Source organism: Halichoerus grypus, chromosome 12 (genome assembly GCF_964656455.1).
Source record: "Halichoerus grypus chromosome 12, mHalGry1.hap1.1, whole genome shotgun sequence".
In the NCBI taxonomy this organism is placed as follows: domain Eukaryota; kingdom Metazoa; phylum Chordata; class Mammalia; order Carnivora; family Phocidae; genus Halichoerus; species Halichoerus grypus.
The window spans coordinates 4107742-4135264 of record NC_135723.1 but is presented as its reverse complement, the minus strand read 5'-3'; the positions used below and the strand labels follow the sequence as shown (position 1 = coordinate 4135264).

The 27523-nt window shown below is 37.9% G+C and overlaps 1 protein-coding gene and 1 pseudogene across 1 annotated transcript in view; both read right to left on the bottom strand.

The window, feature by feature from the left end:
• SPMIP7 (sperm microtubule inner protein 7) overlaps positions 1–27523 on the bottom strand; it is a 59880-nt gene that overhangs the window by 25659 nt on the left and 6698 nt on the right. Inside the window, exons 2-3 of the mRNA XM_036101812.2 lie at positions 26297–26394; positions 4650–4726 (exon numbers count right to left, since the gene is read on the bottom strand). Coding sequence (XP_035957705.2) covers positions 4650–4726; positions 26297–26394 — 175 coding nt within the window. The remainder of the gene's footprint in view (positions 1–4649; positions 4727–26296; positions 26395–27523) is intronic.
• Positions 6295–7196, bottom strand: LOC118541918 (2-hydroxyacyl-CoA lyase 1-like; annotated as a pseudogene).

Genomic DNA, 27523 nt, shown 5'->3' with positions numbered 1-27523 from the left:
TTGCATGGCAGTAGAAAACCAATGCATTTAATTATATGCATCTTACAGTTCACACACAAAAAAATGCATTTGACCTTCGCAGCAGGGCAGAAAGACCATTCTTTAACTTACAAATAAACAAACTCTGGCTTAGAGAATGAAATTTGTTTGCTTAAGGTTGCTCAGCTACTGGTGGTCGAAGTCAGGATGCTGATGCGGATTCTCGGCCCCTGAAGAGTGAGCCACATTCCCACTGCCCCACACCGATGATCCTGATTATCAAAGTCTGGACCGTGGTACCAGGGGTCCAGCCATCTTAGCAAAAGCAAGCGTTATACACACAAGATTCGGATCTAAAGGTACCGTCTTGGATTTCAAGTTTTGAAAGTTTTATTGTTTTAGACAGACACACATGACAGATGCAGCTAAACAGACTCCAGTTTGATCCTGAAGGAAAACCAAAGAGCCCTCATTCCCGTGGTGGCATCCTGACAGGGTAGATGGATAGATGGCCATCCCCGGTGTCCAGCATCCTGCCCCTACCCCGCCCAGCCTTGGTGCAAAAGCTGAACGCTCCATCCCACCCTGTCAGCCAGCCTTCTCCTTCCAAATAATTCCACTCCTCTCAGTTGGCAAACAATTACCAGTGATCCTCATTCCCTCAACAAATATCTATTCAGCGATTACTATATTTCAAGCACTGTGCTAGGGGCTTGGGATAAAAGCCTGGATAAGAAACAACATAAACATTTTATTTACCATATAGGACTGATGTGATGATTCATTAAATTAATATTTGTGAAATTAAATACCATGGTGATGTTCACTGCTGTGTATATGTTTTCAACTCACTCACTCTGAAATTACTGTGGCCTAAAGAAAAGCTAACTCTTATGAAATACTTTTAATTGTAGCGAAAGCTTAAACGGTTCATTTTTCTTTCTCTTATTTTAAATGATTTTATTTATTTATTCGTCACAGAGAGAGACTGAGCACAAGCAGAGGGAGCAGCAGAGGAAGAGGGAGAAGCAGGCTCCCGCTGAGCAAGGACTAGATCCTAGGACCTTGGGATTATGACCTGAGCCACAGGCAGATGCTTAACAGACTGAGTCACCCAGGGGGTCCCTAAAATGGTGCATTTTTCAGACAGAATATCTGAATGGTATTGTCGTAAGAAATTCACCTGAGTTGAATTAAATTTTGCAAGATGCATCTCTGTTTGAGCCTCTGATGCATTTCACGAATATTTTATGGAATTTTCCATACAGGTTTCACAAGATTTTTTTTCCCCTATGAAAACTTTTATATGCTGTGTTTTAAATAAGACTATCGAATAGTATGATTTCATACTTTGTTTTGTCAAAAATCCTTATATTCTGAGCAAAGCATCATGAATTTAGCCAAATCAATAACTTTTTCCAAGATGACCACTGGAATTTTTTCTGAGAGATACCAAGATAAGAATACGATAGGGAATGAGATAAAAACCAGAGAGGAAATTATAGGCCATTTCGTTAAAATCCTTCATTTTTAAGATGAGAAAGGTGAGAATTGGGTGTCTCACTACCGGCCCCCAGACTGCAGATGATTTCCATAGAGCTCTTTTCTCAACTTGCTCTAAGACTCTGAAACACAGCTCCATACCATGTATTTCTTTCTTTCTTTCTTTTTTTAATGTAAATGAAGTTTATTTTGCTTTTTAAGTAGTGCTCTTAAAGCATTGCAGCTTGGTAAATAGTGTAAATTAGTACTTGTTTTTTCATGAGTTGCTAAAAAGATGCAGCCTATTCTAAAGGGATAAATATTTTCACCACTTCACTTGGAGTTAATGAAGGCTCACACATGAACAACACTCTTCCTAAGGAAAACAAGAAGCTGTTGCCAACACACCAACGAAAAGAACTGTGTAAAAATGATTGTCGCTATACTTCTCCAGTTGTTTTACAATGAGGAGATAAGGCACACGATCTTGCTACAAACTTGCCATCCAGACTTGTAATACTTGTGGTCTATGCAGAGGGTTCTAAGGGACGTGAACTTCGGACAACGGGGCACTGGAACCCTAATAATGCATTTGGTTGACTGGTTATCTTTTCTTCTGAAATATGGGTTAGAACGAAAATAATTCCTCATTAAAAATTGACATTGTTTACAGAAAAAAGGCTGTATGATTTTGCATCAGAATCTCCAAGTATATGTTGAAATAGAATTTGCCTCCTCCCCCATCTCAGCCACAAAACGGGCAAGAAGTACAATTCTTTAAAATGCCTTAATTTGGGGCACCTGCGTGGCTCAGTCGTTAAGGGTCTGCCTTCTGCTCAGGTCATGATCCCAGGGTCCTGGGACTGAGCCCCTGTGTTGGGCTCCCTGCTCAGTGGGGAGTCTGTTTCTCCCTCTCCCTCTGCCCCTCCTCCCTGCTTGTGCTCTCTCTCTCAAATAAATAAATAACATCTTTTTAAAAATGCCTCAATTTTCAACTTCCTGAAAACTAAGTACAGATGATTGAAACCAAAGCTTACAGAATGGCAGGATATTTCACAGAATATTTCTTATACATAAAACACATAAAGGGCTACTAAGTGACATTTTCATTAACAAATTGGCATCATTTAGGTCAACAAGTATCCCAATGCTGATTTCTTCTGCTAAGGAGACTTGCAGAGAAAAAGGGAGAGAAAGAGAAAAGAGAGAGAGAGAAAGCATGACTTCTGATTTTAATCACACATTTCACATATATTCTTTATATTTTTATAAACCTTCTGGGAAAATATCTACTCCTAAGTATATTTCATGAAACTGGTGGTGGGTGAGGCTGAAACGTGAGGCACATCTGCTGGGTTCAGCCCCTGGGGAGGGAAGGACTTCAGAGGGAATGAAGTGCTTTGCGGCACGACACACATTGTCAGGTCCCTGCGCTCACGGCAGCCACCCCCGGACCCCCGCTTCTCCACTCTCTGTGTTTCTGCTGACTTCAAAGCCCACTGGGCAACTGCAATCATCTCTTCTCGGGGCTGATTGTCCTTGACCGTTTGCACAGTTTCACTCCCTCCTCCCCAAACACCCTTAATGTGTGTCTGCTAATTCACGCTTGTTGCTAAGCCATGACCCCTGCACTTAATTTCTCTAGCTCAGACCGCTCTTCCAAACCCCAGACCCACACACCCCGTCACCTACTTGACATAGCCACGTGGATATCTAATGAACATCTTTATATTCAGCAGGTCTAAAATGGACTTCTGACCTTTCCCTCCAAACCCACTCCCCTGTGTCAAAGTAATGGCAACCTCAGGTCATCTGGCTGCTTAGCCCAAACCCTCGGATTGTTCTTGACTCCTATTTCCTTGAGATTCATTACCTGCAAACTGGAAATTGTGTTGGCTCTACTTTCAAAATATATCCAGAAGCCAACCGAGGCTGACACCTTCCTACCAGCCTCCCCCAAACCGTCCTTACCTGACCTCTGTAGATGCCAGCGGTGCCCTGGCCTCCCCCTTCTGCCTCATCCGGTTGGCTGGGAACACAGAGGCCACCACGTTGCTTTCTGCGAGTCTGATCTTGCCACTTCTCTGCTAAACCTTCACTTCCCTCAGAGAAAAAGCCCTGGTGTTTACAGTTGCTTAAAGTGCCCCTGGACGTCTGGTTCCAGACACTCCCTGCTTTTTCCCATCTTCTCTTCCTAATTCCCCTCTTGTACTCTGCTCTAGATACCCTGGCCCGGGTGCATCCCTGACCCCATGCACACTTCTGACACAGGTCTCCGCATGGTTCTGCATTCCCTCTGCCTGGAAAATGGTCACCCCAGAGATCTGCAGTCACTTCCCTATGGCTTCTGAGCTTCTCTCAAATCCCATCACTGAGGACGACCCCGCCCACAGACCTCCTTCACTACTGAAACCTCCTACCCTTACACAGGACACCCCTGATGCTCTTATCCTGTTCCATCTTTTTTATGTTTCCATAGACTCATTACCTTCTAAGATATGAGCTATTTACGTGTTACGTTTGTGCTTATCGTCCATCTCCCTTTAGAATGAGAGCTCTTTGAGAACAGAGATCTTTGTCTGCCTTATTCCCTGATGAACCTCATAGCCTGGGGCTCAGACACACAGCAAGAGTTGAAGATGGTTTTTGACTGAGTAAATGAACTCCTTCAGGCTTTCTCTGCTTTGGTTTTCTGTGATGTTATACTCTTATCTTCTCCTCTCTCTGACCATTTCCTTTCTGCTTTGGTTTTATTCTTCTATTAAACATAGATTTTCTTTAAGACTCTCCCTTGACCTCTTTATTTTAGCCATCAACATGAGTGAGTATCTGCATCTGATGCTCTCTGAATGACTCACTGAAGCCAGGACACTGTGGATACAAAGGGGATGTGTCATGAAAGATGACACAGAAATACTTTATTTTTTTAGTTTTTTTTTTATTTTTTAAAAGACTTATTTATTTATTTATGTGGAGGGGGGAGGGGCAGAGGAAGAAAAGGGAGAAGGAGAGGGAGAATCTCAAGCAGACTCCCCGCTGAGTGCAGAGCTACACATGGGGCTCGATCTCAGGACCCTGAGATCATGACTTGAGCTGAAATCAAGAGTCGGCTGCTTAACCGACTGAGCCACCCAGGCGCCCCTAGAAGTACATTTTTAAGTCAAAGTTCTATTGGGAAAAATGCTTACTTTTGAGTCGAGGACTTGTAAAATGAGTCCTTTGCACTGTATTTCCCGTTTGGTTGTAAAAGCGGTTCTCCATCCTCCTAAAAGGTGTGAATAATAAATTAAAGGAGATCAGATAACATGGGAAGTGCTCATGCTTTCTACGCATGTGGTTTCTTGTTTTCTCTGTCCCTACTTTTCTCCTGTCATAGCACCCCGTGGGTGGACCAGGTTTAACGCTCCCCTACTTCCCTCAGTTGTCTTGAAAATTTACATTCTCTGTATAATCTCCCAGTGATTAAGTTAAAATTGACAAAATGTATATTCAAGTTAACAGAAAATCAATTCTTTAGGAGAAAGCTCTTGAATTTTAAATGTTGGCAAATGATGTTTTCAGCACCATGCAATTCAAACATCTTAAAACGTCTTGTCTCTCTTGTCTTCTAATGATAGAAGGACATTAGCTCTGCAATATTTCCCCCTTCCTATCTTTCATCTTATTTCATTAAAATGACTTATTATTATAACTGTTGTCAAGGACTATTTATTTAAATTTTCCACAATATTTTATCAGTGGTTCTTTGCTTGCTTTTACTTCTTGTATTCTATTTGGTTTTTGTTTTGTTTTGTTTTAACCCTGTATTCCTGGTTCCATTCTCTTTGGCTGAAGTTCTATTTTCAATCATTCTTTCAAGGATATGAGCTTCTTCTAGCTCAGTTTTTTAACTAACTCATCCTCACCTTTCAATACTGTTCCAGATGAATTTAGAATTCTAATTTAATGGTTATGTTTATTTAGTAAACTAAATACTTTTCATTGACCTATGGCCTGTTATCGTTACTTTGAAAGTACACGGATGATGATGGTCTGCAGGTATTCTGTGTCCCCCCATCCTCATCCTCTGGTAATATTTAGGATATTTGTCTTGGTTTTCCCACGAAGAAAATTTGTTTAGGAGAAGATCTATTTTTTTCATCTGGCTTAAGATGTGTTATGTTTCTCTAATCTGAGAATGCCTAACTTTCACCAATTTGGACAATTCTCCATTGTCCTCTTTACTGTCAGTGGATTCACTTTATTCTCTTATGAAGTTCCCATAGACAAATACTAGACTTTCTTGTTCTGTCCGCTTAGTGTCCTAACTTTTGCATCTCTTCATCTTTAACTTCCATTGTACCGCTATGCACTTTCCAGTTCACACTTCCTTCTTCCCCTGGTTCTAGTCTCTGTTTAAACCTGGTTGTTACATATTTTTAAATTTCACCAAGGCTACATCTAGTGAAATCATTGTAATGGTTCTGTTAGTAGGATGAATTATATATATATATTTTTTATTTAGAAGTGTTTTTAGGGGCGCCTGGGTGGCTCAGTCGTTAAGCGTCTGCCTTCGGCTCAGATCATGATCCCAGGATCCTGGGATCGAGCCCCACATCGGGCTCCCTGCTCAGCGGGAAGCCTGCTTCTCCCTCTCCTGCTCCCCCTGCTTGTGTTCCTGCTCTAGCTATCTCTCTCTCTGTCAAATGAATAAATAAAATCTTTAAAAAAAAAGTGTTTTTAATTTTTTATTGGTATAATAATTTTGACGTTTTAGTAATTTTGCTGCGGAAAATGAAATTCTGACTTACAAGAAAGAGAAAACTCCTCAAGAACACTCCCTGGCATCTTTATTTACATATCAGAGCGGGTCAGCCAGTGAAAATCCCGGGCCTTCCATGTGGCTCGTGGTTCAGTCATGATATTGATAAGAGAGGGTTTAGTTGTGTGTCTGCCACCTTCTGCCTCGGTGATTTTGGAATTCTTCTGGTTTTGTACAAGCTACTCTTTGCCTCCAAATGCAGTCGTACCTGCTCCTGCTGGGAGTTTGGCAGAAGACAGACTAGAGGCCACTTTATTAGCACCTCCAAATTTCAACATCTCGTTCCAAGTGTCTACATCGAAACCTTGGTAAATTCCATCATTCATCATCACCAAAGGTACGATTGGCATGTTGTACCGGCAGATAGTTCCCGTTTCCACGCCAGAAAATCCAAATGCACTGTCTCCTTCCACACAGACGGCCGCTGCCCTGGGTTTCTGTCTTCAGCCACTACGGCGGCTGCGCTGGCGAATCCCAACCCCACTCCCATTGTTCCAAAAGTATCAGCGTCAAGCCTGTGATGAGGAAGTTCATTCTGAAGCACCGTGCATCCAGTATCCATAGGATTCGCTCCTTCACTTACCACAAAACCGCCTCCGGGTAGTTGTTCTCGAACATGGTCAAATGCTGTGTAATAATTCACAGGCAGGGATTTGGGGGAAGCTGATTCCTGTGCTCTTTTGGTCCACTGGAGGTGACCCGCAAGACGGAGTAGGCACCCTCTGATACTCGTACACCAGAGAAGAGAGGCAAGTTCCTTCCATCTTAAACTACCATGATTCCTCGAGAGTCTTCGACCACCTGCTCTCTGGAGGACACTGCCATGGTGTCTTATCAAATTGTCCTAAAAGAGCTTAGGGACGGCACTTACGTCTCCTACCAAAGTCACAGCAGGCCTTACATTATTCCCCAATTCTGCACAGATATCAGTCATGTGATTTCACTCATATGTGGAATTTAAGAAACAAAACAAACAAGAAAAGGGGAAAAAAAAAAAGAGAGAGAGACACAAACCAAGAAACAGACCATTAACTATAGTGAACACACTGACGGTTACCAGTAGGATGAATTGTGCTGATTGATTTTTGAAAGGTAAGGATATATTTTCACTCCCGGGATAAACCTCAACATGATATATTGTCCTTCTTATAAATTACTGGTTTTGATTTACTAACTCTTTGCAATAATTGTTGTGTCTCTGTACATGAAGAATGTAATTTCTGTAATTTACTCTTTTTTTTTTTTGGAATGTCTGTGTCTGGTTCAGGAATATTAGGTTAAGTCGGACTTCTAAAACTGGTCAGAAAGTGTTCCTTCTTCTATTTTCTGAAATAACTTATATTAGATTGATGTGATTTCTTCCGAGAATGTTTGACGAAATTCAGCAGTGAAATCATCTGATCCTAGAGTTTTCAGTGTGGAAAGATTTTTGATCAGAAAAATTAAATTTCTTTAATAAACAGGGGGCATTCATGTGTTCTATTTCATTAGTATCAATTTTAGTAAGTTGCATTTTAAAAGGAGTTTGTTCATTTAATTTAAGATGCTAAATGAACTGGCATACAGTAGTTTATAATATTTTCTTTTTTGTTTTTAGGATCAGCAGGAATAAACTCTTTAATTTTCTATGTTGGTAATATGTGTTCTTTCTCTTTCTTGATCATACTAATAAAATATTTACACTTTCATTGATCTTTTTAAAGAAACAGCTTTTGGCTTTAAGTTTTCTCTCTTGTGTATCTTTTCTCTTTTTCATTGGTTTCTATTCTTATCTTTTTAATCCGCTTTCTTTTTTTTATTTAACCATTCTTCTAGTTTCTTAATCATTAATCTTTAATTTTCAGAACTTCCCTGTTTCCTAATATCAGCATAAAAGGCTAATTTTTTTTCTTTTCAGCAGTCTTTTAGCTGCATCATATAAGATTTGATAGGTTATATTTTCATCGTTGTTCAGTTTAAAACATTTTCTAATTTTTCTTATGATTTCGTCTTTGATCCATGGATTATTTAGAAGTATGATTTTTAATTTAAAAGTATTTGATGTTTTTCTAAACATCTAATAGTTATTTATTTTTAACTTAACTCTGTGGTGGTTTAAGAACACAAGTAGAATTATTTCAATACATTTAAATATATGAAGACTTGTTTTATGCTCCAGCATATGATTATGGTGAATATGTCATGTGCATTTGATATGCTTTCTGTTCATTTACTTTCAGCCTATTTGCATCTTCATATTGAAAGTGTACCTCTTGTAAATCACATATAGTTGTGTCTGGCTTTTTTATCTGTTCTGATAATCTCCGCCTTTCTGTTGAAATGTTTAGTATATTACTATTTAATGTAATGATTGATATATTAAGATTATATGTACCATTTTATTATAGTTGTCTGTTTGCCCCTATGTTTCTGCTCCTCTGTTTCCCTTTTCTGCCTTCATTAGATTATTTAAATGAGTGGGATTTTTTAGAATACCAATTATGTCATTAATTGGCTCTTTAACGATACCTCGTTATAGTACATTTCAGTGTTGCTTTAGAGATTACATTAGATGTCTTTACCTTTCCACAGTTCACTTGGAGTTAACATTGTACCACTTCACATAAAATGTACAAACATTACAACCAGAAGTCCGTTTACCACACCCTGTCATTCCTTATTCTATCGTCACATGGGACTATATCTACATTCATAATACGCTTCAGATAGCAATGTTAGACATCTGTTTTAAACAGCTATATGTACTTTAAAGAAGTTAAAAGGAAAAAATAATCTTAAATGCCTAATAATTCTTGTAGTACATGTCCATTGGCAATTTACTTCCTCTGTTTTTCTTTTCTTGCAAGTTTCTTTACGTAGCCTTTCAATATATTCAATATAATCAGGCCCCCAGATATATCCTTGTCTTAATCCTGGAAACTGCATATGTTAGCTTACATGGAAAAGGGTAATTCAGGGTGCAGATGGATTTAAAGTTGCTAATCAGGTGAATTTAAAATAGGAAAACTGTCCTAGACATTCAGATGGGCACAATGTAATCCTAGGGTCCCTAAAATTAGAAGGTCAAGGCAGAAGAGTAGGTCAGAGTGATTCTATCTGATGAAGGAAGAACTCAACCTACCATTGGTGGCTTTGAAGATGAAGACAAGGCCCATGAGCCAAAGGATGCCCGTGGCAAGAAAATGAATTTTACTCGAGAGCCTCTAGAAGAAATGCAACCTTGCCAACACCTTGATTTTAGAGCTCAGTGAGACCCATTTTTGACTCTGACCTCAAGAAGTATAAGATGATAAGTTTGTATTGTCTAAGTCACTAAATTTATGTTGATTTCTTATAACAGCCGTAGAAGGCCAACACAGCCTTCATCTTTGAAGGTTCAAGTTTCTAGACGTAGTATTCTGTGTGACGCGTTTTTTCTATCAGACCGTAAATATGTCACTCCCCTGCTCCACTGTCTTCTTTTCTGATGAGAAGCCTGTGATATTTCAACTTACTTTTCTCTTGCTGCTCTCAAAATTCTCTTTGTATCTTTTGTATCTGAATACCTGATGCCTGGGCTTTTTGAAAAATTTTTATTCTGTTTGGAATTCAGTAAGCCTCTTGAAAATTTGAAAAATGTATGTCTTTCATCAAATCTGGGGACGTTTCAGTAATTAGTTCTTCAAATATTATTTTCTGCTACATTTTACTTCCCTTTTTATTCTTGGACTATAATTAGTGTATTTAAATTTTTCATATTGTTCCATGGGTCCCTGAGACTCTGTTCATTTATTTTTAATTTTTTTTCACCCTCTCCAAGTTCTACTTTTAAATCCTTCATACTTTCCTTGTCATATCCTTTCTGCTATTAGCCCATATCATTTCTATTTTAAGATTTTGAAATTTTAGGGACACCTGGGTGGCTCAGTCATTAAGCATCTGCCTTCGGCTCAGGCCATGATCCCAGGGTCCTGGGATCGAGCCCCGCATTGGGCTCCCTGCTCAGCGGGAAGCCTGCTTCTCCCTCTCCCATTCCCCCTACTTGTGGTCCCTCTCTCGCTGTGTCTCTCTCTGTCAAATAAATAAATAAATCTTTAAAAAAAAAGATTTTGAAATTTTAGTTCTAAAATTTCCCTTTGGCTCTTTTTTACGCCTATTTCTTTCTTTGATGAAATTTCCTGTCTTGTGATTATGAATATATTCTCCATTATGTCACTGAGCACAGTTACAACAGCTGTATTAAAATCCCTGTCTAATAATTCTAGCATCTAGCATGATCCCATGTGAGCTTATCCCATTTTCCATGGTCTTTGTGTGTTGAGTAATTTTGCATTGTATGTTGGACGTGGTACATTTTATGTCGAGGAGACTCTGGATTCTGCATTATTCCTGAGTGTATTTTGGATAATAGTCAGATCTTAGATCAGTACCTTGTTTGCCTTTGATAGAACTGCTTAGAGTCTGTTTTGAGCAAAGACAGTCCAGGGATCAGGCAAAGACTGGGGCTGAGTTCATACGTGGCACTATGGCTCCCTCCCCAGCTGCCTCCCGTTTTGGTTTCTTTCCTTTAATTCTTGAGTCATGCTCCATTCTTTCACCTCTTTAGGTCAGAAAGACAGAGATTTCTATTGAAATTTTAACCACTCCAGTTTCCTGAATGTAGGCAACCTTCAGGCCACAAGGGGAAAATCACCCTGAGTTCATCCTTTAAGTTTCAACTCTGAAATTTGCCTGATTTTGTTCAATCACCAGAGGTCTTGACCCGATGGATTTGTATTTCGTCAGAGTCTGGGGTTGTTACTGGTGGGAGGGTTAGGCTATTAGGAGCTTACTCTGCCACAGAGGAAACAAAAATGTTTAATGATTTCTTTAAGATAAATAATTGATTTTAAAGAATCTGATTTGTTTCCTTTTCACATCTGCCTATTCTTCTCCATAAGTCCTGTTCTTTCCTTAGAAATTTAATTTCTTGAAAATTAATGTATATTCAGATGGCTCTATTATCTGAGGCTCCTTGGGAGAGATGCCCCCCTTCTGTTGTGCCCGCTGATACCCTCTCACAAGCAACCCTTTTCACATGCAGAGTATGATTTTGATGGTGGTTTCATCTAGGGAGCGCTATTTTCTTTGGGATGCTGCCTGTCAGTGCCACTTTGTGGAAGTGTTCCCTCGGAGTATTGCTTATTGTTTCTGGGTACAAAAGATTTTCTTCTTTTTTTTTAATTTTAGGATGTGGTATTCCCACACTACACGTGTACTAAGAAATCGTGATCCATGTATCCACGTGGTACAGACCAGAGTTTCTGTTTCCTCGTGGATAATATATTGTATTGTCCAATTTATTGTCTTGGTCAAGTGGCCAACTTCCCTCCCGTGTGTACAGATTTATTCAAATTTCTACTCATTGCTGAGATAGCCCTTTGTGGTACCTGAATTTACACAGAAAACTCAATTCCAAATAACCACCATGAGATTTCAGACTCCCGTTCCTATGTAGGTATTAAAATCCTGGCCCATGTACTCTTTGGCTTCAGCCAAATCCAGTTTCATTCCCCATTTCTACAGTAAAAGAAGCCCATTTTTATTTGGACCCACGACCTTAGATTAAAGATAACTATTTCACAATTCCTCTGCAGCTAGTGTAATACTGAGTTCTGCCAACATCACTTAAAGTGCTGTGTGCATTTTCTGGAACAAGTCCTTGAAAGGGGGAGGATATCTGTCTTTGATTTTGCTTCTATCCTTCTATCCTGATGCCCAACAGAATGAGTCTAGGAAAATATCATACACGAGAACTGCAGGCTAGTCCAGGACCTTTGGATTGTTAGGTAAAAGAGAAACTTCCATAGTGTCCCAACCACAGCATATTTGGGTCTCTGTTACCCAAAGCTATACCCATGAAAAATGTAATTTAAGTCGCACATCTATTTTTAGAACTGATTTTCTCTTCCTTTCTGGAAACTGGATCTTCCTCTCTCTTCTCTTGCTTTTGAGCTCAGCTAAGTATTGATTTTAAAATACATGTAGCATTTCAGTATATCTGTCGCATCTCAGTGTATCTGACGTGATAGAGAGGATTCGTGGAAAAAGCTCATTCTTTGACAATTCTGAAAGAAATCTTCTTAATCCTGAATTCTAGAATTAGGACATTTACATATAGGAAAAGGTATAGCTATTTACTGTACAATTTAATCAATCAGTTTGACTTAAATTAGAAACTCATATAACCAATATCTCAGTCAAAATACAGAATATTTTTGTCATCTCCCCAAATACTTCATTTCTACTTTCAGTCAATCTTTACTCCCCATAGGCAGCCACTATTCTATTTTCTATTACTAAAACTTAGTTTTGCCTGCTCCTGATCTTCATGTAATTGCAATCAGGAGGTATGTATTTTTTTGAGCCTGGCTTTTTTGCTTACTAATATTGCCTTTTAAAAAAAGATTTATTTATTTATTGGGAGGGGAGGAGTAGAGGGAGAGGGACAGAGAAAATCTCAAGCAAACTCCCTGCTCAGTGCAGAGCCTGTCGCCAGGGTCTATCTCATGACCCTGAGATCATGACCTGAGCTGAAACCAGGAATCGGATGCTTAACTGACTGAGCCACCCACATGCCCCTTAATGCTGGCTTTTAATATTATTGAGATTCTCTCATATTCTGGTCTATATCTCCCGTGTTCTGGTTTACTCTTTTTTATTGAATACTATTCTGTTCTATGATCTGTTAATCCATTTTCCTTTCTATTGATTTTTTGTGTACATATTAATTAAGCTGCTACAAGCATTCCTGTACAAGTCTTTTTGTGGACACATACTTTGATTTTATTGGGTAAATACTTAAAAATAATATTACTGGGTCATGGTATAGATGTGTCACTTTATAAGATACGCCAAAGGTAAGAGAAGTCCAGTTGCTCTCTGTCCTCACCAACATATGATGTTGTCAAGCATCTTCTTCTTTTCTTTGAAAAAAAGAATTATTTCAAATTATACACACATTAAAAAAAGACTGAGGCAAAGAATTGCTTATTTGCTCCTTTTTACATCATACTATCTCCTTGACGGTTTTCAAGCATCTTAATTTTAGACATTCTGGTAGGTATTCAATAGTATTCCATTTTGGTTTTTATTTGCACTTCCCTCACAACTAAAAATGTTGAACACCTTTTCATGTGCCTATTGGACATTTATATATCTTCTTTTGTGAAACATTTATCTCAGTCTTGAGGATCTTAAAAATCTTTTTGTTATCACGTTGTGGGAATTCTTTATATATCTTAGCTCACAGACCTTTCACAGATATTGCAAGCATTTTCTTCCAGTTTGTGGCTCACATTTTTATTTTCTTAACAGTGGTCCAAAGAGCAAAAGACTTTAATGTTAACAGAAGGAATTTTTTTCTAGACATAGTGGTTTTGACGTCCTCTGTAAGAAATCTCTGCCAACCAACGTTGCAGATATTTTATCTTGTATTTTGTTTTAGAAGCTTCTTCTTGCTAGCTTTTCAGTTTAGGTCGATGACCAGCACAAAGTAATTTTTGTGATGGGATGAGAAAGGGACAAAGACTCCTCTTCCACATGGATGTCCAGCTGTTCAGAGACTATTTGTTGAAAATACTGTGTGTAAACCATTGAACCGTCTTGTTACTTTTGTGTAAAAACAGTTTATTTCTGGACTCTCAATTCTATTCAGTTGATTTCTCTGTTATTACACCAAAACAATACTGTCTTCATGCAGCATTACTGCGGGTCTTCAAATCAGGTAGAATAAGTTTCCTACTGCACTATTTTTTTCAAGATGTAAATTAATGTAAATTTCAGAGACAAAAGCAACTTTGCACAAAAAAAGCACAGAAGAATTCTGTTAGGGAAAGCACTGCAACTGTTTGGAGCTTAATTTGAATATTGGTATCTTAAAAAATACTGATTTTTCCACTCCATGAAAATAATGTATACCTGAATTTATTTAGATCTTCTTTTATTTGTCTCAGCATTTTGAGGTAGTTTTTAGTGCAGAGTTTTGAATGTCTTTTACTAAATTTTTCCCTAGTATTATAGTGTTAGAAATGTTATTGTAGTGGTATTTTCATAATCTTACTTTCCAATTTCTAGACACTAGAAAAAAGTTATTTTTTTTGTATTTTGGCCAATCATTGACTGAGATAATAATTTATATATATATAAAAATTCTGTTACTAAAGTAAATCACACTCATTGATTTCTGAATGCTAAGCCAACCTTGCAATCCTGGGATAATCTCTATTTCATCATGATGTATTATACATTTTATATATTGTCAAATTTAACTTAGTAGAATTTCCTAAGGATTGCTTTGTTTGTTGGCATATTAGACTGTACTTTTTTATTGTAATACAGTTTACATTTCGGTGACAGAGCTCTATTGTCCTCAGTGTATTATTTGGATACGACGATATTATTTGTCCCTTAAATATTTGATCTTATTCCTTAGTAAAACTACCTCGGTCTAGAGTTTTTCTCTATTTTTCACAATTAAAAGTGTTCTGATAATCAACAAAACTATTTTCATAGATATAGGTCTATTGAGGATTTCTCCTTGTGTCAGTTTTGGTAAGCTGTGTTTTTAAGCCATTTGTTCCTTATATCTAAGTTGTCAACTTCATTGGCATAAAGTTGTTTATAATACCACTTTTTAACAAAAAATACATTGTACTGAGGTATAGTGTACTTGCAATGAATGTAATCTATTAACTCATACAATATGATGAGATTTTGCAGTTATATACAACCATGAAACCACCATAACAGACAAGATTCAGAGCATTTACATTTTGCTAAAAGATTTCTCATACCCGTTTGCCATCCACATCTCCCTCTCCTCCAAGGCTAGGGCACCAGGTGATCCATTTTTTGTCAATCTGTATTGGTTTGCATTTTTAGAATTTCATTTAAGTAGAATCAATGGCATGTAATAATTTGCTTCTGACTACTTTCATTCAGTATAATGATTCTGAGTTTCATTCATCTGGTTGCGGGTATCATCCGTCTGGTCTGTTTGATTGCTAACCACTATTCCATTGTATGGATAGGCCACAATCTGTTCACTCTTTCACATGCACATAAACATTTAGTTGGTTTCCATTTTTAGACTGTTATGAATAAAGCTGTTTTCAATATGTATGTCCAAGTTTTTGCGTGGGCATATATTTAAACTTGTCTTGGGTAAATAGCTAGGAGTGGAATGGCTGGATATGGCTGGCGTTGGTATATGACGACCATCCAAACGGTCTTCAAGAGTTTCCAAACCAGTTGTACCATTTCGCAATCCCAGCAGCGGTGTGCGAGAGTCCCACTGTTCTGTATCTTTGTCACACTTGGAAGCTTCAGTTGTTTTAATTTTAGCCATTGTAAGGATATGTTGTCTTTTAAATTATATTTACTGATAACTCAGCATGTTAAGTATCTTTTCACTGTTTATTTGCCCTTCTTCTATTTTGTGTGTGTGTATGTGTGTACATACGTGAGTGTAAAGTGTCTGTTCAGATCTTTTGACCATCTTTCATCTGGTTGTTCATCCTGTTCTCTTTAATTTTAAGATGACTTTATATGTTCTAGATGTATGATTGTGGGTATTTTTCCCATTCTGTTTCATTTTCTTAATGATGTCTTTTAAAAATCCAACTATTTCAAAACGTTTTCTAATCTTAATTTTATGTTGAGGTCTATTATCCATTTCAAGTTAATTTTTTTGTATATGGTAATGTAATAAAACTTGACCTTTTTTCCCAGAAGGATACCCAGTTGTCTCAGTAATTTATTTTCTTCTCCATTGAAATGTCTTGGCACATTTAAAAAAGAAAATCAGTGGCAATGTAGGTAGATGGCTCTGTTTCTGGACTCTACTTTCCATTGCTCCATTTGTTAATCACTTTGCCAATTGGTACTGATTATTGTAACTTTATAGTGAGACTTAAAATCAGGTAGCACAAATCCTCTAACTTTATTCTTTTTATTCAAAATTGTTTTAGCCATTTTATGTTTTTCATTTCATAGAGATTTTATAATCAGCTTGTAAATTTCCACGAAACAGCTTCTTAGGATTTTGATAGGGTTTGCACTGAATCTACAGATCAATTGGAGAAGTATTAAAATATCAACAAGTCTTCCTGCCCATGAACCTGTTGGTTTTCCATTTATTTATGTCTTTGTTAATTTATTTCACTCAGTAATGTACCAAAGTTCTCAGTGAAAAAAAAAGCATTTTTTAAAAAAATTAAATCCTATGTAGTTTTTGGTACTATTGTCAATGGAATGTTTTAAACTTTCATTTTCCAGTGTGTTTGCTTCTGATATGTAACATTACAATTGATTTTTGTACATTTACAATGTCTTTGCCTCTGATAAATTCAACGATTACGTCTAACAGTTGCTTTGAAGATTTCTGAGGGTTTTTTGCAAATATCATCATGTCAGGAGCACCTACGTGGCACAGTGATTAAGTAGCTGACTCTTGATTTAGGCTCGAGTCCTAACTCAGGGTCATGAGATCAAGCTCCGCCATCAGGCTCCATGCTGAGTGTGGAGTCTGCTTGAGACTCTTTCTCCCTCACCCTTTGCCCCTCCTGCTCATGCTTTCTCGCTCTCTTTCTCTCTTTCAAATAAATAAATAAATCTTAAAAACAACAACAACAACAACAACTAAATATCAGCATGTCATCTCTACACGAGAGGGATTTCATCTTCCTTTCCAAAATTTATGATTTCTATTTCTTTTTCTTGCCTTTCTGCAATAACTTTCCCCTCCACTAAGTGGAAAATGATAGTGGTAATAGCAGGCACTTTTGTCTTTTTTCCTGATATTAAGGAAAAGACATTTGGTCTTTTTTCATTATTTACTTTAGCCTCAGGTTTTTCACAGATGCTCTGTATCAGACTGAGGATGTTCCCTTCCGAGTCTAATTTGCTGAGAGTTTTGTGCATAAATGGCCATTGATTTTCTCCCTTTTGTTAATAATACTCTTGGTCATTTCTGATACTTTGCTTCTCTGTATGTATTTTATAAAGAAGTTGTCAAATTCCATAAAAATACAGCTAAGATATTGATTTGGATTGCACTGAAACTACAAAACAACTTAGTAAGAAAATAGGGATGATTTTCCCATCTTACACTTCTATTTCTATTTAACAGGGTTTTCTTGTAGTCAGCATATAGTTGGGTATTGATTTTTTATCCAGCATCAAAATTGCTGACTTTCAATTTCATTGTGTTAAATTGTATTTAATATAATACCTGACATAATTTGGTTTAAATACAGCTTTATTTACTGTTTGTTTCATCTGTTCTTTTGCCTTTTATGTGACTTTCTTTTGTATTATTTGAGATGTTTTTTTTTTCTTTTTTAAATTTCATTTTGTCTCCCCCTATTAACTTATTGCCTATGATTGATTGATTGGCTTCTATTATTACTGTCACTCTAAGACTTATACATCTTTAATTCTAGGGTTTAAAGTATAATATTACACCACTTTATGAATAGTGTAAAAAATTACAATAGCATATGCCTATTTTCATCCTGACTTCCCGTGTACTATTGTTACACAATTTAGTTCTCCATGTGTTATACCCCCAAAATACATTGCTACTATTTTGGTTTAAAGAGTCAATGATATTTTAAAGACTTTCAAAATGAAAAATAGTGTTTTCTATTTACGCACATATTTAGCATTTCTCTTGACCTCATTTTCATTCCATTGTGTAAACTCAAATTTCCACATACACCATATTCTTTTGACTAAAGAACCTCCTTCAGGTCTGTTGGCAATATGTCCCTCAACTTTATTTTCCTGAAAATGTCTACTCTGCCTTTCTTTTTGAAATTTATTAATGCTGCTTTTTTAAAAGAAGATTTATTTATTTATTGAGAGAGAGAGAGCACAAGCAAGAGAGGGGCAGAGGGAGAAGGAGAGAGAGAATCTCAAGCAGATTCCCTGCTAAGCATGGAGCCTAATGCGGGGCTCGATCTCAAGACCCGGAGATCATGACCTGAGCCAAAACCAAGAGTGGGACGCTTAACCGACTGAGCCACCCACGTGCCCCACTAGTTAATGTATTCTTAATTAACTTTTTTTGATATTTAAAATATGTGTCTCCATATTCTTCTAGCATGCACAGATTCTGACAAGAGCCTACTATCATTCTTATATGTGTTCCTCTGTATTTAATGTATTTTTTCCTCTAGCTGTTTTAAGATGTTCTTTTTATCACTGTTTTCCATAATTTATGTGCATAGTTTCCTTTATCTTTATACAGCTTGGCATTTGTTGAGTTTCCTAGGTCTGTATATTTATAATTAGTTAGGAACGACACGGGCCATCGTTTGCCCATTTTTCCCACTTACCCTTTTTTCTGGGACTCCAGTTACATGTGTATTAAACAGCTCAATATCATCCCACAGCTAACTGATACTTTATTTATTCATTTCCTCTTTCATTTTGGATAACTGTTGCTATGTTTTCAATTTCGCTGATCTTTTATCCTACAGTATCTGACCTGCTCTTAAAACTATATCCATTTATGTGTCATTTTAGATTCTGTGTCTTTCATGTCTCAATGTCCTCTTGAGTCTTGTTTACATCACAAGTTTTCCCCACTTCCATGGTTGTGGTTTCCTCTGCCATCTGAATATATGGAACATATTTGTAATAGCTGTTTGCACACATCCTCGTCTGCTTGTTTCTTCGTGTCTACCACTTCCAGGTCCAGTAATAATGATTTATTGTTCCTCCTGACTATGGGTGATATTTTCCTACTTCTTGGCATGAAAATTACTTTCCTTTGAGTCCCTATTTTGGATCTTAGGTTATTGGTTGCTAAAACTTGTTTTGTTCTTAAATAGTGTTAGATTTTGCTCCAGCACAAAGTTAAGTAATTAAAAATCAGTGGGGTGTTTTGGGGGCTGCTTTTAACCTATTCAAGCAAGTCCACAGGAACCATTAGAGTAGGGCTAATTAAGACTGACTACAAAAGTGATATCCTTCTTTTTTTTTTTATTTAAATTTTTTATTGTTATGTTAATCCCCATACATTACATCATTAGTTTTAGATATAGTGTTCCATGATTCATTGTTTGTGCATAACACCCAGTGCTCCATGCAGAACGTGCCCTCCTCAATACCCATCACCAGGCTAACCCATCCTCCCAACCCCCTCCCCTCTAGAACCCTCAGTTTGTTTTTCAGAGTCCATTGTCTCTCATGGTTCTTCTCCCCCTCTGATTTCCCCCCCTTCATTCTTCCCCTCCTGCTACATTCTTCTTCTTCTTTTTTTCTTTCTTAACATATATTGCATTATTTGTTTCAGAGGTACAGATCTGAGATTCAACAGTCTTGCACAATTCACAGCGCTTACCAGAACACATACCCTCCCCAGTGTCCATCACCCAGTCACCCCATCCCTCCCACCCCACCCCCCACTCCAGCAACCCTCAGTTTGTTTCCTGAGATTAAGAATTCCTCATATCAGTGATGTCATATGATACATGTCTTTCTCTGTTTGACTTATTTCGCTCAGCATAATACCCTCCAGTTCCATCCACGTCGTTGCAAATGGCAAGATCTCATTCCTTTTGATGGCTGCATAATATTCCATTGTATATATATACCACATCTTCTTTATCCACCAACAACAAGTCAGAAGAAAGAGAAATTAAGGAGTCGATCCCATTTACAATTGCACCCAAAACCATAAGATACCTAGGAATAAATCTAACCAAAGAGGCAAAGGATCTGTACTCAGAAAACTATAAAATACTCATGAAAGAAATTGAGGAAGACACAAAGAAATGGAAAAACGTTCCATGCTCATGGATTGGAAGAACAAATATTGTGAAGATGTCAATCCTACCTAGAGCAATCTACACATTCAATGCAATCCCCATCAAAATACCATCCACTTTCTTCAAAGAAATGGAACAAATAATCCTAAAATTTGTATGGAACCAGAAAAGACCCCGCATAGCCAGAGGAATGTTGAAAAAGAAAAGCAAAGCTGGCGGCATCACAATTCCGGACTTCCAGCTCTATTACAAAGCTGTCATCATCAAAACAGTATGGTACTGGGACAAAAACAGACACACAGATCAATGGAACAGAATAGAGAGCCCAGAAATGGACCCTCAACTCTATGGTCAACTCATCTTTGACAAAGCAGGAAAGAATGTCCAATGGAAAAAACAGTCTCTTCAACAAATGGTGTTGGGAAAATTGGACAGCCACATGCAGAAAAGTGATATCCTTCTGAAGATTCTACCTGATATTCTGTGTTCTACAAGTGGGGACCTGGACCATCCCGTGCCCTGTTTGAGCTTCAGAGGACAATCATGATCCTGCAGTGCTCTAGAGAACATCTTTTCTCAACTTCGGTAGGTTCATTTTGTCAGTGCCCAGATCAGTGCTCACAGACATGCACATTCTCTTGCCCAGCTCTCTGCAACTCCCTCCTCTCTGGTACTGTAGTCTGCAAACTCCGGATGCCTTGGACACCCAGAACTCCAATCTCTGTCTTCTCAACTCAAGAAGGCATGGACTTCACTTCCCTGGACTGTAACTCAGAAACTGCCTCCAGGCAGTAAGCTGGTGAAATTGTAAAGTTCACATGGTTATTTTCACTCCGTTAGACATTCCAGTCCTTCACTACCTTTTGTCCAGTGTCTGGAAACCATTATTTCTCATATTTTGTCCAATTTATTATATGTTCAAGGCAGAAAAGGAAATGGAGCACCTGATACTCCATCTCCTCTACTTCATTAATGTCTTTTCTTATTTTTTATTTTAAATTTCTTTTTGTACTTTCTTTTGGTTTACTTTGCTGTTCATTTTCTAGCTTTGGAGAAGGAACTTTCATCCACCAGGAAGGGTGCTACCAGCATGTAGTGGGCAGAAGCCAGAATGCTGCCAGTTATCCTACGTTGCATACAACAGTCTCCCATGGCAAAGAACTGATCCAACCCAAAATGTCAATGCTGCAAGGCTGACAAACCCTGGTTGAACCTACTAATTCCATCCCGTTGATTGGCTTTTCTTCTTCAGGAATTCCATGCACATGTATATTGTTTCTTCTTCCATCTTAACCAGTTTCACTCAAATATTTTTAACTGACTCTTCATCTCTTTTTTTCTGTTGGATGCTTTCTTGCCTTTCCTCAAAGTCCCTTATTAAAAATTTTTAAAAGATTTATTTTAGAGAGAGAGAAAGAAGGTGAGCAAGTGTGTGAGCGGAGGGAGGGGAGCAGAGGGAGAGGGAGAAAGAGACTCTCCAGCAGACTCCCCATAGAGTGCGGAGCCAGACGCGGGGGGCTTGATCTCACAACCCCAAGACCGTGACCTGAGCCAAAACCAAGAGTCAGATGCTTAACTGACTGAGCCACCCAGGTACCCCTGTTTCTTCTTAAAATTTTATTTGAATCTCTTTTCCCTTTTGCACAGTGTAATTCTTATTTTCTGAATGAAATTTCCATTTCTTTTATTTTTTCACTGTCAATTTTATTTGTATTTATTTTTTAGATTTCTGTATGAAGACAGCTTTTCATATCCTCAAATGATTTTCTTCTGTTCTGTAGTTGATTTGGTATTTTGTATTCCTATTAAAGTATTTTGATTTTTCTTTTGACTCTTATTTTCATTAAAGTATTTTGATTCTTATTTTCTGTTTTGTTAGTTTCTTTAAACATTTATCTGGTTTTCGTCCATTCATTTGATGGATTTGGTGTGGGTTGCAATATTTTTAGTTCAATGCTGCCCCCTTCTGTCAGTGTAGCAAAGTACAGCACTTTCTCTAATGAAGGTGTTTTCTTATAGCAGGTGATTGTTACCAGAGGGGTTGTGTAACTTCTACTCAATTCATTCCTTCTGTCTTTCAGAATGTTAATTGTTCCTCTTGCCCTCATTTTTTTTTTTTCTTTTCATCACCCAACCTCCAAACGGTGACTCTTTCCTTTAAACTTCTCTTACACAGTCAGTGCTGTTCAAAGACTGCCATCTCAAATCATGGTGCTTTTTAATTCCTTCTCTGCAGAGATTTCATTCTGTTACAACATATTCATTTAAGATTACATATTTTCCTCTAGGCATTATTGTACCTCATTCCCACACATTTTGCTACTATATTACTGTTATCATTCAGTTCAAGATATTTTCTAGTTTCCTTTATGATTTTTCTTTGGCCCATGACTCATTCATAAATATATTTTTACATTTCCAAATACGTGATTTTCTAGGGTGTTTTGATGTGTCATAATTGTCTTCTGGTCAAAAAACATACTCTGTATGATTTAAAATATTTGAGTGATGTATACAATTGATGAATCACTATATTGTACATCTGAAACTAATATAACACTGTATGTTAATCACACTGAAATTAAAATAAAAAAAATAAATATCTAAGCCAAAAAAATTTTAAAAATAAATATTTGAGGGGCACCTGGGTGGCTCAGTCAGTTAAGCATCTGCCTTCGGCTCAGGTCATGATCCCAGGGTCCTGGGATCGAGCCCCACGTCGGGCTCCCTGCTCAGCGGGAAGCCTGCTTCTCCCTCTCGCACTCCCCCTGCTTGTGTTCCCTCTTTCGCTGTCTCTCTCTCTGTCAAATAAATAAATAAAATCTTTTAAAAAATAAATAAATAAATAAATAAATAAATATTTGAAAAATTTCTCATTGTTTTATGGTACAGTATGTGGTCATTTTTATTAATGGTCCTTGCAAAAACGTGTATTTATATATGTCTATTAGGTCAATTTGTTAATTGTGCTATCTTATTCTACTATATGTAGTTTTGTCTATACTAAATCCCCCAATATCCTGTTCTCCTGTTAATTGCCACACAGTTTACAATGACTCCTATCAGCAAGAGTCATGAACAGATATTTCAGTGCCTTTACAGATTAAAAAAAAAAATCTATGTTTAGCATAGAGGTCACCCAAATCCATCTAACATTATTAATGTTATATCCTAATAAGTATTGAATCCTTGCCAAATCAACTGCTGCTACATGATCGGTGTAATTTCTGTATCTTTTCTGGAAATCACATATAAACATAAGTAAGAATAAGAGCTATGTTAGAGACAGAACGAACAAGCAAGTAAAACCAATGGATCTACTGTTAAAAAGCTTTTGCACAGCTAAAGGAAACAGTCAACAAAACCAAAAGACAACCGACAGAATGGGAGAAGATACTTGCAAATGTCTTATCAGATAAAGGGCTAGTATCCAAAATCTATAAAGAACTTATCAAACTCAACACCAAGGAACAAATAATCCAATCAAGAAATGGGCAGAAGACATGAACAGACATTTATCCAAAGAAGACATCCAAATGGCCAACAGACACATGAAAAAGTGCTCAGCGTCACTCGGCATCAGGGAAATATAAATCAAAACCACAATGAGATACCACCTCACACCAGTCAGAATGGCTAAAACTAACAAGTCAGGAAATGACAGATGTTGGCAGGGATGCGGAGAAAGGGGAACCCTCCTACACTGTTGGTGGGAATGCAAGCTGGTGCAGCCACTCTGGAAAACGGTATGGAGGTTCCTCAAAAAGTTGAAAATAGAGCTACCCTATGACCCAGCAATTGCACTACTGGGTATTTACCCCAAAGATACAAATGTAGTAATCTGAAAGGGCACCTGTACCCCAATGTTTATAACAGCAATGTCCACAATAGCCAAACTATGGAAAGAGCCCATCAACAGATGAATGGATAAGGAAGATGTGGTATATATATACAATGGAATATTATGTGACCATAAAAAAAAAAAAAAAATCTTACCATTTGCAGTGGATGGAACCAGAGGGTATTATGCTAAATGAAATAAATCAATCAGAGAAAGACAATTATCATATGATCTCACTGATATGTGGAATTTGAGAAAGAAGGCAAAGGATCATAGGGGAAGAGAGGAAAAAATGAAACAAGAAGAAACAAGAGAGGGAGACAAACCATAAGAGACCCTTAATCTCAGGAAACAAACTGAGGGTTGCTGGAGTGGAGGGGCGTGGGAGGGATGGGGTGGCTGGGTGATGGACATTGGGGAGGGTATGTGTTGTGGTGAGCGCTGCGTATTGTGTAAAACTGATGAATCACAGACCTGTACCCCTGGAACAAATAATACATTATATGTTAATAATAATAATAAAGAAAAACAAAAAAATCCCAATGGATCTACTGTCAAAAAGAAGGGATATAGGAATACAAAATCACATCAGTTTTTCACTTCTAAAAAGTATACTAAATTAGAATTGACAACAATTCTTTAAAAATATCTTTTATTGTGAACTTCTCAGCAATTCACAAGATCTGTCGCATTCACCTGTGTCCTGTGGGTATTGTACTGATACGGTTGCTGGATAATGTGTGGATAAGATTGGTCCTCCTCTTGTAGAGACAAAGATTCTGAAATCTGTGTGTTCTTACTGTTCATCATCAGGGAGACAATTAATTCTTCTGAACCTGTGTCCACATCTTCTCTAGCAGTATCTGAAATTTATGCCTCCTCATTTTCTGGTGGTTCATATTACTGTTCATCATCATTTTGGTTTATCATAGATACCATAGTATAATCTTTCATTGGTGTCTGGATTTTTCTTCAATACACCATCTTTTCCACTTCCTGATTAGTCTTTATAGGCTGCCACTTCTATATGTTATGTATCTTCAATTTCTTTATGAAACGTTTGTTTTCAGAGCCTCAAATTTATCATTTACACCATTTTCTCAATTACACCATTTTCTCAAAGTAAATCTTTATAGTAGCTATTCTCTTGCTGGTGTATCTTTTTTCTATTTCTGTTCTCTACATGTTTAGTAATATTTCATAAAGAAGGGACTAAATTTGCTATTTGACTTCATCTTTAGTGTTCTTGGAATCTGATTCAATGGGAACCTCTCTACTAATATTCCTCTATTCTATCTCTAATATCTCTAATATTTACCTCTGTGGTAAAATTAGAATGGGTAATCATGAAGGAAGAGACGGGGAAAGTAGAAATAAATCTAATGCTACAACTGCAGATAAGTTCGCAGGCAGATCAATTTTCGGAAGGGACTTACAGAAATGGAAACTGATTCCTTAAAAGTGTTCATATCTTTATTGCTAATGGGTATGGGGTTTCTTTTTGGGGTGATGCAAATGTTCTAGAATTAGATCGTGGTGACATTGCTCAATTCTGTATCATAAGAAAAAAAACACTGAACACTCTAAATGGATGACTTGTGTGTGTATGAAATATATCACAATAAAGCCATTTTTTTTTTTAGGAAAGAAAAAACCTTGAGATATCTGTATGCCCCTTGGGGTCTTCAAGTCATTTAAATATCAGGCTTTAGAGACTATACAATCCACATAGAAAAATGGTTAGTAACACAATCCTTAAATTTAGAAAGATGCCTAGGTTTAAATTTTGGTTTCATACTTACTGTAGGGTTAAAAGTCAATTAGTTAATGTCACTGGGCATTAGCTTTCTCAGATAAAGTGGGGATAACAACACTGCTTTGTCCAGAAGCAGGGACGGAAACAGGATTTTTGCTCAAGTCGTACACTATAGGAACACTCTAGGTGAAGAGCAGGGTAGAACCAGGGCAAGAGGCTAGTGACAATGTGGTCTCAGCAGCATCCAGCTTAGATTTAGATCTGTTTCCTCAAGGAAGTCCGTCAGCCGTGGGCCAAAGTCTGAGGGGACAGTGTGGCAGGGGCAGTCCTCCAGGCTGGTGGCTGTCTGCTGTTGCGTGGCCACCACTCGGTGCCCCTAGAAGAGGATGCCCTTGCCAGTAAAGGGCGTCTGGGTTGGGCACTACCAGCATTTACTACTCACTCCTCCCCACAGTCTCGTTGTAGGAAGGCACAAGACGAGACACAGTACACCATCTCTGTGAAGGTCCGCACAGCTCCTGGCACGTAAGAAGTACTTTATAAATGGCAGCCATTTTTTTGCAGGACATAAAATATCAGACACACGGACAAAGAAATTAATTACAAATATTGTATAACACCACCCAGTCAGGAAATCTTACTGTACATGTTGCTTCTTCATCAAATGCGAACGTGTGATTTATTGAGCATGCTTCATGACGAGGTGGTAAAGGAGTAACTTTGAGTGGGCTTGTCCAACCTGAAAACAAAGATGTATGTGCTTTGGGTTAAAAATGTGATAGAAGTTTTTTTGTTGTTGTTTGTTTCTTTTTCTTCCACCAGAAATATTTCCTATGAGAAAGCCACACTGTGGGATGTTAACTGACATTTCAATGGATTATATAACAACTTTTCTTAGCAGTGAGAACTGAGTAACTCTGGAATTTACATGTTAGGATAATGGTAGTCGTGCAGAATTATTTGTTACTACTCATTATTTGAAGAAGTCTGTTGAGTACTATGAATCTGCAGATGAGCATGTAGATGTATTAGGGATGGTGGCAACACAGAGGAGTCTGGTTACTATGCAGATAAGTTATCTAATGATAGAAGTCCTAAGAGACTAGCGAATACGCACACAGACTGCAACAAATATTTACTGTGTTGTAAATGGAAGTAGATGCGTACACAAAGACAGAAGAGGGGGTTCCTGGTTTTGAGGTGCTCGTGAGTAAGTGGAAAATACAGTCATGTTAGTAGATAGCTTCAGGGTCGTGTGGCAACTGTAATAATACTTGTTCTCTGCGTGCTGTGGGAGTGCAGAGGAACAGTACTGGCCCAGCCGGATTGTGGGGAGTTAGGAACATCTTCCTGAAGATAATATTTGATCTAACCTTGACAAAGGGGAAGTCAGGAAGATTAGAGTCTGAGAAAGCCTCGATACACCACTGTTGACTTGGAAGACAGAGGAGGCCGTGTGCCAAGGGGCACAGGTAGCCTCCAGGACGAGGGTGTCCCCGGCTGTCCAGGACGAGGGTGTCCCTGGCTGTGCAGTACGGGGAATCTGACACCTCCAATGCAAGGAACCGGGTTCTGTACAACCTGAATGAGCCTCAGGTAAGTATGATGACGTCATTTCCCTTACCTCATTTCAGTGTCTCCTGCTGCCAAACAAAGCATGCCAAAGCCGAGCATCTTAAGCAACCATTCGTTGTCTCCCAGGACTCTGAAGCTGGTCTGGGTGTTGTAGGTCATGTGCTACCACTTGGGATTGCTCAAGAGGCCCAAAATTATCTCACTCACTGGCTGGCAAGTGGGTGTTGACTGTTACCAGGGAGCTGAGCTGGGTCTGCTGACCAGTGCCTTGTTTTTTGTTACTTTTCTTTCCC